Source organism: Ruditapes philippinarum, unplaced genomic scaffold (genome assembly GCF_026571515.1).
Source record: "Ruditapes philippinarum isolate M1 unplaced genomic scaffold, ASM2657151v2 ctg216_1_1_1_1, whole genome shotgun sequence".
NCBI lineage: Eukaryota > Metazoa > Mollusca > Bivalvia > Venerida > Veneridae > Ruditapes > Ruditapes philippinarum.
In genome coordinates this window covers 306,993-321,651 of record NW_026866999.1, presented here as the reverse complement: position 1 = coordinate 321,651, position 14,659 = coordinate 306,993, and the positions used below count along the sequence as shown (strand labels likewise).

The 14,659-nt window shown below is 32.8% G+C and overlaps 2 protein-coding genes across 2 annotated transcripts in view; both read left to right on the top strand.

Annotated features, from left to right (window-relative positions):
- The window catches only part of LOC132734443 (uncharacterized), a 95,775-nt gene that overhangs the window by 61,221 nt on the left and 19,895 nt on the right, over positions 1 to 14,659 (top strand). The gene's annotated exons all lie outside the window — the stretch shown is intronic.
- Positions 1 to 14,659, top strand: part of LOC132734453 (usherin-like) — a 36,815-nt gene that overhangs the window by 14,460 nt on the left and 7,696 nt on the right. The window contains exons 4-10 of the mRNA XM_060721195.1: positions 1,651 to 1,661; positions 5,705 to 5,831; positions 7,853 to 7,958; positions 9,208 to 9,271; positions 9,635 to 9,679; positions 11,075 to 11,279; positions 12,369 to 12,466. Of these exons, the coding sequence (XP_060577178.1) occupies positions 1,651 to 1,661; positions 5,705 to 5,831; positions 7,853 to 7,958; positions 9,208 to 9,271; positions 9,635 to 9,679; positions 11,075 to 11,279; positions 12,369 to 12,466 (656 nt within the window). The remainder of the gene's footprint in view (positions 1 to 1,650; positions 1,662 to 5,704; positions 5,832 to 7,852; positions 7,959 to 9,207; positions 9,272 to 9,634; positions 9,680 to 11,074; positions 11,280 to 12,368; positions 12,467 to 14,659) is intronic.

Sequence of the window (14,659 nt, the reverse complement as noted above, 5' to 3'; positions counted from 1 at the left end):
TGCCATTTTATAGGTGGCGCTACTAATGCAAAGTATCCTATTGTTTGGCAATATTGACCTGACAAATTTAAATATTCAATGACCTTTTGTCGGTAATTGTTGGATTCCGAAGTTAATCCTACGGATTTTAAAGTATGGCATAACGGTAAATGTCCATGGTTTATGTATAATTTAAAGTTACCGACAACACACTTGTAAAACTACCCTCAGTGATAAAAATAGTTTGTTGAGGATTCAAACTTGCAATGCTATGCTATCATTCTTACCACTAGGCCATTGGAAATTAAGTGTCAGATAAAGACTCGCGAACTGTCCTATTTTAAAATATACATGTATTAGTAAACATTGTAAATTACGGAAACTAACGAAAAAACTTCCGAAAATTAATATGTCTAAGGTCAATATTGTCAAACAATACACTAAATAAATTCACTGGTGAAATATATACGGTCGCTGTCATATTTGGAGAGAGTATTAAAGGGTAAGTTTATGGGTTTGTTTTTTCTTTTTTTGGGGGGGGGTAATTTTTCATTTCTTATATATTAGTCGATCAAGTTTGAAGTTTCATAAAAAAGTGTGCAATTGTTCTATTGCTGCAGGTTTACCAGTGATAATATTTTTATTTGACACTTTTTGATCTGAAATTTACAAACAAGATCTACAAATAAATATTTAATAAAAGTTATAGACAGCTTTTATAATCTTTAAAACATGGCCAACAACTGATCTATAATAAGATCTTTGGTAAAGGAGATACTATACTCGCTAATGGAGCTCCGCTGAGGTCAGGAGCCTGAAACATAAAACTTTAAATTTTTACATAGATCGTGCAAAGGATCAAAAAAATATTCAAAATTGAAATGAATGTCGATTTTTTACGGCCCATAGTCCAATTTGAGTGAAAAGTGTTGTAACGCTTTTCATTTTTGGGGTCATTTTACAAGATAAAAAATATTAGAGTGGTAAAAAAACAGGGAGAGATGAAAAATATTTTACAAGTTACTGGTCCAGACATACATCAAAATTAATAGTATAGTATTAAAAACAACTCGGAACACATATTTTCAGTGCCATCCCTTTAATTTACCATTTAAACCATCTAACTTAAACTGACTAAATAGTCGACGAAATACTCATTTTGCATTTCTATTTCAATAAATTTCACATTTATAAGCGAATAAATACAACAATTCAAAACATTGTCCTTTTTTATAAAAACACATTCAGTTCGACCACAGCTGAACGCTTCTTCTGTTCTGTTATGTTATGTTCGGCAATACAACTGAACCCATTGTTCATAATGTCATTATATAATTGAGATTGATTTTCGATACGGAGTTAACATTTTACCAAATGATATTGAAACCAATTGACGCCACATTTGTAAATGATTTGAGTACAACCAAGAAAGGAAGTGTTGCATATGGTTAAATTAAAAACAGTCATACGAAAATATTTTGTAATAAGTTTGTACAAGATATTATCATGACAAAAATGTTAATGTATAGCGAGATTTATAAGATTGAAATAAATAAAAACGTGAAAATCTGGGACATTGTAACATGAATATTATATTTCAAATATGCTTTTGAAATTTTAACATCGGTCAATAATGTAGATTGTTTTACTCTTTATTTGATTTTTAAACAGGAAGTTACCACGTAAACAGTATGTATATATGTATCATTCAATAATACTTTAATGCAAAAGTAAATGTGTTTCTATTTAACGGGTATTTATTCACGTGATTTTCTTTGAAGTTCAGTAAGCAGATTAAACGATTCTATTAAATTTCACAGCAGGTGTACTAAAGTGTCATATTTATTTATCAATTTATGATGTATAAAGCTATATATTTGCTGCCAATTTTGTTGTTTAAATTTTAAAAGTTAAGTCGCAAAATGCATGTATGAAAGAAATATGAAGTATATTTCCTGAAAAGCTTAGGGCGCATGTGCGAAATCATTTTGTAAACGATTGAAACCCTAATTGAAATAGCAGAATAATATTTTATTCCGGAACATTTTATTCTGTTTATATATAATATAAATGTGTGTTAAATAACAAAAGTATGTTATGTTACAACACTTTCAAGAATCTACCATAACATGGAAACAATGTGATTTTACCATAATTGTTTCTATACTTAATAGACATTTGAAAAACGTTTCATTAGTTATACACTTTAATAATATACTTTCACGATTTGTTGTTGCATATTTAAGGTAAATCACGTCTTAGTATCTTAAGCTGCACATTATTTAGTATCTTAAGTTGAACATTATTGGCATATCAGGTCTTAGTATCTTAAGTTGCACATAAATGACATATTCGTATGGTATCTTATGTTGCAAGTTGCACATTATTGACAAATCAAGTCTTGGTATCTTAAGTTGCACATTAATGGCATATCACGTGATAGTATCTTAAGTTGCACATCAATGGCATATCACGTGATAGTATCTTAAGTTGCACATTAATTGAATATCACGTGATAGTATCTTAAGTTGCACATTGATGGCATATCACGTGATAGTATCTTAAGTTGCACATTAATGGCAAACCACGTCCTGGTATCATAAGTTGCACATTAATGGCATACCACATCTTAGTATCTTAAGTTGCACATTAATGGCATATCACGTCTTAGTATCTTAAGTTGCACATTGATGGCATATCACGTCTTAGTATCTTAAGTTGTACATTAATGGCATATCACGTCTTAGTTTCTTAAGTTGCACATTAATGGCATATCACGTCTAAGTATCTTTAGTTGCACATTAATGGTATATCACGTCCTAGTATCTTAAGTTGCACATTGATGGCATATCACGTCTTAGTATCTTATGTTGCATATTGATGGTTTATCACGTCTTAGTATCCTAAGTTGCACATTAATGGTATATCACGTCCTGGTATTTTTAAGTTGCACATTGATGGCATATCAAGTCTTAGTATCTTTAGTTGCACATTGATGACATATCACGTCCCAGTATCTTAAGTTGTACATTAATGGCATATCACGTCTTAGTTTCTTAAGTTGCACATTAATGGTATATCACGTCTTAGTATTTTAAGTTGTAGATTGATGGCATATCAAGTCTTAGTATCTTTAGTTGAATAGTTGCACATTGATGGCATATCACGTCTTAGTATCTTAAGTTGCACATTAATGGCAAATAACGTCGTAGTATCTAAAGTTGTATATCGTTTTAAATAATTCATATCATTTCAGCCTATTGTTGCATTATAAGGATATTTATGGTATATTTACAATAAGCACCTGTCAAGTACTAAAACCGTGTATAGCTATCTTGGCATATTTAGCAGTCCATAATGTAGGAACGTTATTAACAACTTGAAAACTGAGTAAGGGTAATTAAGACATTATGTATTATAATTATCTGATACGGTTCGGTTATATGGATAGATAAATGGGCATCCTTTCATCTCTTGAATCAAGGCATATGGCTCGGTTGATAATTCTAGTGACAATTTGATATTTCTAGTATACCGTTAAAAGGAGACACAGGCAAACTTTTTATTTCTTCGTTTTGAATTTTTATTCATTATTCTTTAAATGTCCTCATTATGAATACACTAGGCAGTCACAGGAACAAAACTTTTCTTCTGATAAAAAATGAAATGGTTGTTTCTTAACTTGACCCACGTGGATCAGATTAGAGCGTAAAGATTTCACAACAGTTGTCACAGTGAACTCTGGAAGCAATATTTCTTATTGTGACTTCCAGGGTTTGTTCAAGTAACATGACTAGTTTTAAAACTATTCGGTGAGTCTGTCGGCGTCTAAATTTCGTTCAACATTTATAGATATATTTACGCTTCAAACCCAAAATGTATAGAATTTATACAGACATTCATGCTGGGACTTTTACAAATGACATTTTAGCGTGATATGAGTACATAAGATAATTTTGATATGTACTGTTTATCTATTCAACACAAAATACATGTATGCATGCTTCGTTTCATTTTCATGAATTTACTACAGCAACCATATAGACTAATTTGTGCTACATCATAAAAATAAAGATTTGCTTTAAGAACTATCAACTGGCAGCTGTAGCCTAGTAGATTGAATGTCTGCCTCTCAACCTGTTGATAGTGCGTTCAATCCCTAAACGTGTCACGACCTTGATTCCTCATATGCCACAAGTACTGCTATGTTCTAGGTTGCAAAAGTTGAGAGATGTAATTCACAGTGTAGCTTAGATTAATGTGATTAGAATAAGTTAACAAATCATAGTGCATCAAGTTCATACTCCAGTCCAGTGTTGATTAAATAGAAATATGTTTAGTGAGCAAGCAAGTGTTCGGTTCAAAAAGAAGTCCGTAACGAAGTTGAAACAATGTATAATTTGTTAAATGGAATTATTTCAGACCGTGTTTTAAAAGAATGTTCTTTTTTTACCAAATTATAATCCACTCAACCAAAAGATCATTAATTTATTAATTAATTAATTCATTCATTCATTCATTCATTCAGCGAGCGAGCGAGCCAGCCAGTCAGTTAGTCAGTTCATTTAGTTTCGTTTCATTACCAATTCCATTAATATATTGTCAAAATATAATTATATGTTCTGGTTTTATTTTATTTTTAGATTATTACAACCCAGACACTTGGTGATGACAAAAATTAAGATTTACGTGTTGCTATCGTTGTTAATCATATTAGCGCAAAGTGCTCATGGGTTTCAATTACCAACTAACTATTCAACGGAACTTGAAAGATATTCAGTAATAAGTACAACAAGTACATGTACCGATGGTGGTCCAGAGAAATGCAATACTACCTGTCCGACAAGGACTAGCTTTCCTTCCTTTACGAAAACAATAAAATCGATTTCTTCCAATTGCACTGTATACAATGATTCACCGCCCACACACTCGGATATAGGCAATGGTGGGATCGAATTCAGACCTTCTACAACAGATTGTCCACTGCATGAGTGGAATTTTAATGGAAATAATCCACACTTTACTATAACTATGTGGGTCAAAGTATCAACTAGCATGTGAGTACAAAATTATGTAATTGTTGCATTTTGACGGCATTTTTATTACCTAATTTTAGTATGTTTTTGGTCACATTAGATGTTGTTTCAACTGTGACATCATTATTTGAAGAAAAGATACCAATCGCATCTTTTCGGGGCCTTTCCGTCATACTTCGGATAAGAAGTATTATGAATGAAATAGCCGAGGATTTCCGATTGATCAATATGCGTTTCGCATATTGGAATACTATGCTATAATTTTTACATTCTAATGTATGGCTTTTTTAATTTTTACATTCATATGTAAGGCTTTTGAAATAAAAATGACTTCTAGAATAAAAGCACCGGCATGCTCATTAGATTGGGCAAAAGAGGGGGGGTTTTTTGTTTGTTTGTTTTTTGTGTAAAGTTGTCAAATATACCGAACTTTACTATCACAACATATTTTTTCACTTTATGTGTACGTTATATTTCGAAGTGTAACATTGAAAATCCCTATTACAAATTCAAGAAAGTATAAGAAAACACATTTTACAGAAGCAGTTTGCCTGGTATGTTTTTTCAAAGAAATCATCCAACAAATATACAAAAATTGGACTTTTTATCTTCTTTACGTTTTTTTTATCTTGAACTTATAAAATTTTGGCTCGTTCAACTCTTAAATATATAAATTTTGATAATTTCAGAAATGTATTACGCATTGACAGTGGTCTCAATTTGAGATATTATGCAGTTGGACCTGTTTTTGTCTTACAGACATCATCAAGCAGTAGCAAACATGTGTCGCAAGGATGGAATTTCATCACTTTGAGGGTAACATGATCTGTATTGTTGTTGTTTTGTTTTGTTTTTTTTTGTTTGTTTCTTTTTGTATAGCAATTTATGCTGGAATTTAGAATGAAGCACTGGCAACGTAAACTAATCACTTTGAAACCAGCCTGTATTTGAGTGCTTGAGCCATCAATCAATTTATTGTCTTGGAACTTGGCTTTGATTTAGAAAAAAGACTAGTTTTGTATCTTTCGGACTTAATTCAGCACTGTTTGGTGTGCTTTCATATCTTTTTTAATGTATTTAATTCATTTTGTACGAAAGCCTAATAGTGTCAAATAAAATAAAAAATAAAAATGCAAAGGCGTTATTACGCGAATAAAGGCATTATTACGCGAATCAAAAGGCGTAATTACGCGAATAAAGGCGTTATAACGCGAATCAAAAGGCGTAATAACGCGAATAAAGACGCCTTTATTCGCGTTATAATGCCTTTGATTCGCGTTATTACGCATTTTGATTCGCGTTATAACGCGATTAAAGGCGTTCTATGCCTTTTGATTCGCGTTATAACGCCTTTATTCGCGTTTTTTACGCCTTTTAATTCGCGTTATAACGCCTTTCAATTCGTGTTTTAACGCCTTTATTTGCGTTATAACGCGAAACAAAAGGCGTAATAACGCGAATCAAAAGGCGTAATAACGCGAATAAAGGCGTTATAACGCGAATCAAAAGGCGTAATAACGCGATCCAAAAGGCGTAATAACGCAAAACAAAAGGCGTTACAACGCTAATTTTATACCATATAAATTCCAAACAATGGCCTAGTCATGTAAGAAAGGAAGAACAATGTTGATCTAAATGATTTGATCAAGATGTACATTTTATTTTCAATTCTGTACGGATACGTCCTAAGACCACAGTTGGATTTTTTTAAATCTTTTATTAGGAAATGCTCTCGTCGGATTAGAGGTTACTATCACCCAACTTTAGATACTTTTGGAGACAATGTCTTCTATAATTGTAACTTAACAGAAACACTATCACCCTTCTAAGCATACTTATCAATAATTAAGATACACTTTCACCCTAATGTGATTTACTTATACCTTACGTTTTTTCAAAATCTTGTTACCTATAGCCTATTACCTATGGCGTTATTGGGAACGACATTCACATAATTAGAAGATACTACAGGTTATAAAGTAATTATACAGGACATATCCGTAGATAATTGAACATATGACGCACATATAAGATAAGATAAGATATAAGAAAAGAAAAGAAAAGATAAGAAAAAAATTCATTTACTATAGTGACGTGTTTAAAATCAATGATGTGATACATGTGAATTCAGAGTAACTTTATTTAAGCCTATAAGTCACCAAGTCATCTTATATTGGCAAAAATTAAAGAGTCTTCGTTAGTTTATGACAAATAGTTTGCATTATTACTGTGCAAATGGAATGATAGTTATTGTAAATGTATATAATATTATTCTATACGAGTTTATATCTTGAGCAATAAATTCAGATCAATATTGGTCTTCCTTTCTCGCGTTACTAGGCAATTTGATTAGTATAAATATGGTATTAAATTGGCATTATAATGCGTTTTAATTTGCGTTATTACGCCTTTTGGTTCGCGTTACTACGCCTTTATTCGCGTTACTACGCCTTTTGATTTGCGTTATTACGCCTTTATTCGCGTTATTACGCCTTTTGATTCGCGTTATTACGCCTTTATTCGCGTTATTACGCCTTTTGATTCGCGTTATAACGCCTTTATTCGCGTTATTACGCCTTTTGATTCGCGTTATAACGCCTTTATTCGCGTTATTACGCCTTTTGATTCGCGTTATAACGCCTTTGCATTTTTATTTTTTTTATTTTATTTGACACTATTAGGCTTTCGTAATTTTGTCTTTTGTAGACTTGAAAACATTATTATCATCTATTGGAACATATGTCAAGTGGTTATGTAAGAGCTTCTTTTCAGATCATATTATTTAAAAACTATCTTAAATGTTTGCACAAGTATTGTGCTTAAATTTGATTTTTCAGTTTAAAGACAAATTAAGTTGGTTTGTCAATGGTATACAGATTAAAACGGATGGTCTTTCCTTTACCGCATCATCCCTTTACAGTGTAAAACTCGGACCAGGACAAGGTGATAAATGATTACTCGTATTCGATTCTACAGCTTTTTGAAGTGCTATTTTTCATAAAAATGATAGATATGTTTTTTCTGAAATCTGTTTCAATAATGTAAGACACGATGTTATTGTCAATAATAATCTATCAGATGTGGTAATGGTGTTGGTAGATTTCGCTCCGGGTGACGGCAGTTAGCCACATTGAATTCACCAGAGCACAATTCAACCACCGCATCGTTCCTGGGCAAGCCGTCTACAGTGCGAGTGACCGTAGAAAGGATTACATGATTAATCACAACGAAAACGATCTGCGCCGTCCGGGAATCGAACTCGGGTCGCCCGATTCACAGTTCAACGCTCTACCTATTGAGCTAACCGGACGGCCCGAAATCTATCAAATGTATTGTCTATGGACTTCATTTACTTGACGAATTCTATGCGATCACCGATATAATAGGAGCAGTGCATGCACCTCACGTAGCCATGATAAGAAGTAAATTGTTTTCATTTTTTCTGACAAAGTCGTTCTGAAATCAGATTGACTTCCTGTTAAATCAACAGGAAAGGACTGAACATAAGAAGAATTTTCATTTGTTTTTTAGAATTACAAACAGAAATCAACTAATCTTATTGGTCATTCCAAAAATAATGAAAAGGAAAGTTCTAAATAAAATGTAAACGATAGTTTTAACCATTCTAAGATAGCTCTAAAATAAATTGTAAGGGCTAGTTTTTGCAATTATAAAATTAAATGTAAAGGCTATTTCTCAAATAAAATGTAAAGGAATGGGGATAGTTTTTATACTTTCAGGTTTATTTGTAAATAACTACAAAATTTATAAATTCAAATGTAAAAACTAGTAAATCAATACTATAAAATAAAAGTTGTCTTACTTTGAATCAATACGATATAATTTAATCGCAATAATTACAAATGGGGTTTTCTGAGCAACAAAAAATAATTACATTGTACTCTGTCATTGTTATGCAAACATTGCTAACATTTCTATTTGTATTGAAAACTTCGAAATAACATACGCAAGTTTAAATTCGGCCGGATAATTTTTTTTTAAAGATACTTCTTGTTGTTTGATGGTTACAAGGACAGCTCTCACTTTTGTCTGAACATACTGTGAATTTTTGCCTAATTTCATTTCGCCGAATCTCTCTTACACCGATCAAAGTGTCTAAATAAAATTAAACTAAGGGAATAATTGTAAAACAGAGATTTTATTTGTTTTAATATTACTTTAATTTTTTCAGATTTGACATCAGGCTCCTTAATTATAGTAGATGTTCGCTGGTACTCGGATGTTCTTACAGATAGGTAATCTTTAAAATAATTGTTTTTTTATTGTATTTTAGACTTTTTCTGCCGACAATTTTTTCGTCTCCGAAAGCTTCATAATTGTATTAAAAGATAGTTTAGCGATCAAAAGGTGCAGGGGGTGGTGTGTTATAAACGTTCTTCCATTAAGGTTACAGTGTTAATATTTGGGCATACTTGATTATTCTTGGTTTAACAGATTTAAACAGATGGGCTCTCCTTTACCGCATCATCATCTTACAATAAAAACTGGGGCCAGGACAAGTTGATGAATGATTATTTGATTCTACAACTTTTGAAGTGTTATATTTTCACTTATTTTACTATGAATTTAATATTTTTTGGTTTTTTTTCTTTTTTCAGAGAAATTGATAACCTATACAAAGGGATAGAAGACGATTTTTGCAGGTTAGTGTTGTCTGTATCTTTATAGCTGTGACATTGTCCATGTTATACAGGTCATGTGATATAGGTCATGTGATATTGGCCATGCACAGTTGTGACATTGTCCATGTTATATCCGCCATGTACAGCTGTGTCATTATCAATGTGACACTGTGTCCATGTGATATAGGATATATACAGCTGTGGCATTGTGTATGTAATATACTAGTAGCACATGTACAGTTGTAACATTGTCCATGTGATATAGGCTATGTACAGTTGTGACATTGTCCATGTGATATAGTCCATGTGAAGCCGTGACATTGCCCATGTGATATAGACCATGTGGTATAGGCTATGTACAGCTGTGACATTGCCCATGTGATATAAGCCATGTATATCTTTGACATTGTCCATGTACTATAGGTCATGTACAGATGTGACATTGTGCATGTTATATAGGCCATGTACATCTGTGATACTGTCCATGTACTAAAGGATGTGATATAGTCAATGTGAAGCTGTGACATTGCCCATGTGATATAGACCATGTGATATAAGCTATGTACAGCTGTGACATTGTCCATGTGATATAAGCCATGTAAATCTGTGACATTGTCCATGTACTAAAGGTCATGTACAAATGTGACATTGTTCATGTGATATTGGACATAAACAGCTTTGTCATTGTCCATGTGATATAAGCCATGCACAGCTGTGACATTGTCCATTTGATATAGGCCATATGCAGCTTTGACATTGTCCATGTGATATAAGCCATGTCAACTGTGACATTGTCCATTTGGTATAAGCCACGTACAATTGTAACACTGTCCATATGATATAGGTCAGGTACAGCTGTGACATTACCCATGTGATAAAGGCCATGTACTGCTGTGAATGTCTTGATACTGAAGTGGCTCTGGGCTCTAAACATTGCACTTCCTTCTTGGTCTTGATTTAGTTTCCTTGTTTAATTTTAATATTTTATTCCAACTTTTAGCTGATTTAGTCATTAGAAGTAAATTTATTGATATATTTCTGTACAACATTTAAAAAAGAACAGGTTATGTATTTGATATTTACATTTGCTGTCTTATGTAATTGCTACTGACAATTCAATCGCCAATTAAAATTATCGCCATATTGAAAGAAAGGAAAGAAAACGATTTATAAACAGCAAGTGATGTGTTGTGCCTATTAATTGTTGTTACCTTCGTTTCATTTGCTCTCTTTCCTTTAAGTTTTTTAATACTCAAACGAAAGTTTACACAAGAATTCAAAATGTCAAATCGTGGGATTGTAAAAATGTACAAAACTCAGTAAAACAGAGTCTACAATTTTCATGTTATTTTGTTGTTATTAATGCTTCCGTGAAGGGATCACCCAACTTAACTTAATGCAGTTTTTTTAATTCAGATGCCCACCAACACACCCAAAAGTCATGAAAGATACCCTTCCAATCGAGAACATGAAGTGCACTGATGGTAGCTCGGAGGTCTTGCGTCTTGGTGAAAACGCTCATAATCCTGGATACATGGCTGATGCCACCACAACCACCAAGTGGGTGTCTGGCACCGTAAATGAAGTCAATATAACTCTAACATTGAAGAAACAGTTTCAGGTAAACATCAAAAGACTCATGCATATCTTCACCTAAGTGCAGTAAAGGATTAACTTTTTATATAGTTTAATAGTTAAATAAAATATGCTGTTATGAAGTTTATAATGACGTGCTTGCAAAATATACTTAATAATCGGCAAATGTGGGCTTTTCCAAGCTAATCTCCCGGTACACACCTTTACCGATATAGCTTCACAGTGCACTACCGGTCACAATAGATGCGTTTATTTTACTGTTACTGTAAACGTTTGTTTGTACCCCTGGATTAGCTGTGAAAACCCAAAATATTAAGTCTCTTTTTAAATGTAATTAAGAATAAAATACAACATTTCGCTTTATCTTGCTTCTATTTGATAAATGATACTTGACAGTTTACCAATAATCAAACATTGTCAAACGTTTACCAATGCCTTAGCAGCTTACGTGTGTTTATAGCTTTTATATATACAAATTTGATTAAGTATATCTTACAGATTTTGAAGAAGCCGTCCTTCTGTTTCAAGTGATTAATAATATGAGGTTATTAAACATTTTTGAGTACAATAACAAATTATATTGGACGAGTACACAGCTTTCAAAACAGTATTGGACGAAGCCAAGTCCGATATAGGTTTTACACCTGTGTACGAGTAAAAAAGAATCAGTATTGTTCTCAACAATATATAATGATTTCATTTTTTACACCACCATATTTGACATTTTGACAGTAATATTACTTCAATTACAAAAGGGGTATGATATCGATTTTTAGACTGTCGTAAATGTAACTGAGGCTGGATGGAGTAAAATATGGATTTGATATAGATACTTTGGACTCTGAAAAATGAAAAGGAGCCTTATGAGGTGCGATACGGATTTTAGATATACTTTTTGGACTCTAGAAAAGAAAATGAGGCTAGATGGTGTGTGATATGGATTTGTTATAGACTTTTTGGACATTGGAAATGAAAACGATACTAAATTGATAAGATTGAATGCAATAATGATTTCTTTCGGAACATCACATGGTGAAAACGCTGAACGTTCAGTGGTTATAAATTATAAGGTGTGAAATAAAGCTATGGATATCAATTTGTTTTTATATTCCAGATGAAACGTTTATCACTCGTTGGAATAACGAAGTCACCAGCAAGTGTAAAAGTCATCCTTCTCTTAAATAATGCCGAGCTTCAAGCTATCGAATTAAAGTAAGATATGAAAATTATTACGAAAGAAAAAACCATCACAGTATTATCAAATATATAGTCTAAAGTAGCTCTGGACTGAAACACGCATGGTGTTGTGAATAGTTCGTTTCAAGATTTTTATTCGAAGTCATCTGTGTAACTCTCTTTTTAAATGTTACTAACGAGAGGATAAACTAGATTCGCATTCAAGGTTCAATGGTAACTGCGCCGTATGAACACATCTGCTGATGTTTCTAAATTCACAATTTCACCATTTTGATGTTAAAATGTTAAGTTCTGCTAAAACCGGTGCTAGGGGCGTGAATGGTAGTTTGCATTTACCACTACCGTCCATTTACAGGCTCAATCAAAACGGGCCTGCAACATTTTCAATTTTCCAGTTTTGTTTTACTCTAGGGATTCTGTTATTGTCTATTTTACTTGTTATTTATAGTCTGTCAAGAAACAAAATATGCAGTATAACACAACACTTTTATTATCATTGTTCTGTAGGGGCTGTTTTTGCAGTTTTTTTACTGGAGTGTCTTATGTACATGTAATTCAATTTAAAATGCGGCCTTGTTCTTCTGCTCGGAATCTTTGAAATTGTGATATACTTTTAAACCATTGCATAGTGTAAAAGATTGACGCGTTCAGATTGGCAAAATATAGTTCGTACATTTTATAACATGCAAATTTACACTCCTTCCTATTTCTAGTCACTAGTTCTAACAAAGAATTCAAATTTTTTAATTAAATTTAATGTTTCACCGCTAATAAATTATTTCACATTTTAAAGAAAATGTATCAATAATGTTTCGTACGGACATCTTTCTTACTTTTACACAGATCATATCATTAATGTATGATTATAAGCAGGAAATAACTCAAAACCCTTTTTACATATAGCATTTAACTCCGCTAAAACATTGCTGGGGAGCATGGGAAATATTATTAGAACGATAAACCTTTCATGGTTTTCAAACTTAATACCTAAATGAACATGTAGATCGATGACAGCTCTGGTTGATTCCTTCTTCTCTCTATAAAGTACTTCAACTATGCGGTCGATAGGATATATCCGGAGATTTGGAATGATTGTCACTCATTTTATTACAGTGTTCCTATATTTATCTGGGCCTTTGCGGTTTGTCAGATCTTAAAATTGACTTGTTCTTAAAATGGTGCGGTTTTGGGCACAATTATTTCTGCAGCCTTCGGATTACAAAACATATTCTTAAGTTCGTAGAATTTTAAACAATTCATTTCGTGGTCATATACAAGTATAGGGAAAAAACAAGTCATGTTTCAATACTTAGGATATTTTAAGCAGTCGGGGTTTTAAGATCTGTCATAAATACTTATTGTTTTAGAAAATTAAATTTTCCAAAAATATTATACATGTTTGCATTATGCTGGTATTGATGTTTCGCTTTCTGAAGGAATGGTTTCCCTCACGAGATGTCATCTTTCACAAAGTGAAAGTGTGTTTCATCATTACTGCGATAGAAATTACTGTCGAGTGAGTATTGTCGTTGGTTTCAAACCACTTGCCTCTTACCACTGTGGCTTTTACTCCCTCAACAGACCCTAGGTCTTCATGTTATAACGCTATTGAGCTAGCCTATAGAACATCGGTGATTCTACTGATCAGTTGTCCGCTCGTGGCTGAAGGCACCAGATATCTTCCTCCGCCAGTAATGCTTGAAAATCGTCATATGATCATAACAGTGGCGATGTGACTTAAAAACCTAGAATATATAAAAACTTTCCTCTTACTAAAGAACAATGTCTATCAGATGTTAAGGTACCGTCTCATTAAGCAATTACTTTGTTTCTTAATGCAATTCTTTTTCTTTTGGTTATTATTCAAAGAAACAGTATGCTTATGGTTTATGTTATCTATAAACAATGCCATGAATTGCACAAGTGAGCAAGGTAGGGAATAGCAAAGGTCTTGACCGGAAGAAAAAGAGAATATTCATGCAGCTTTACTTTTCAATTCTGATCTGGGGCGGAGTCAAGTGAAATATGGAAAGCCTTTATATCATCTTGACATACTTACTGCCTTGCTGTATCAAAATGTCTAAATCTTGTAACTTATCCATCTATCCAAATTGTCGTATATCATGGTAAAGTACTGTTCACTAATTTTGGAGAACATGTAGCTAGCACAGTCGGTTGAGCTGCGGAATGGTGTTCTAGCATCTCGGG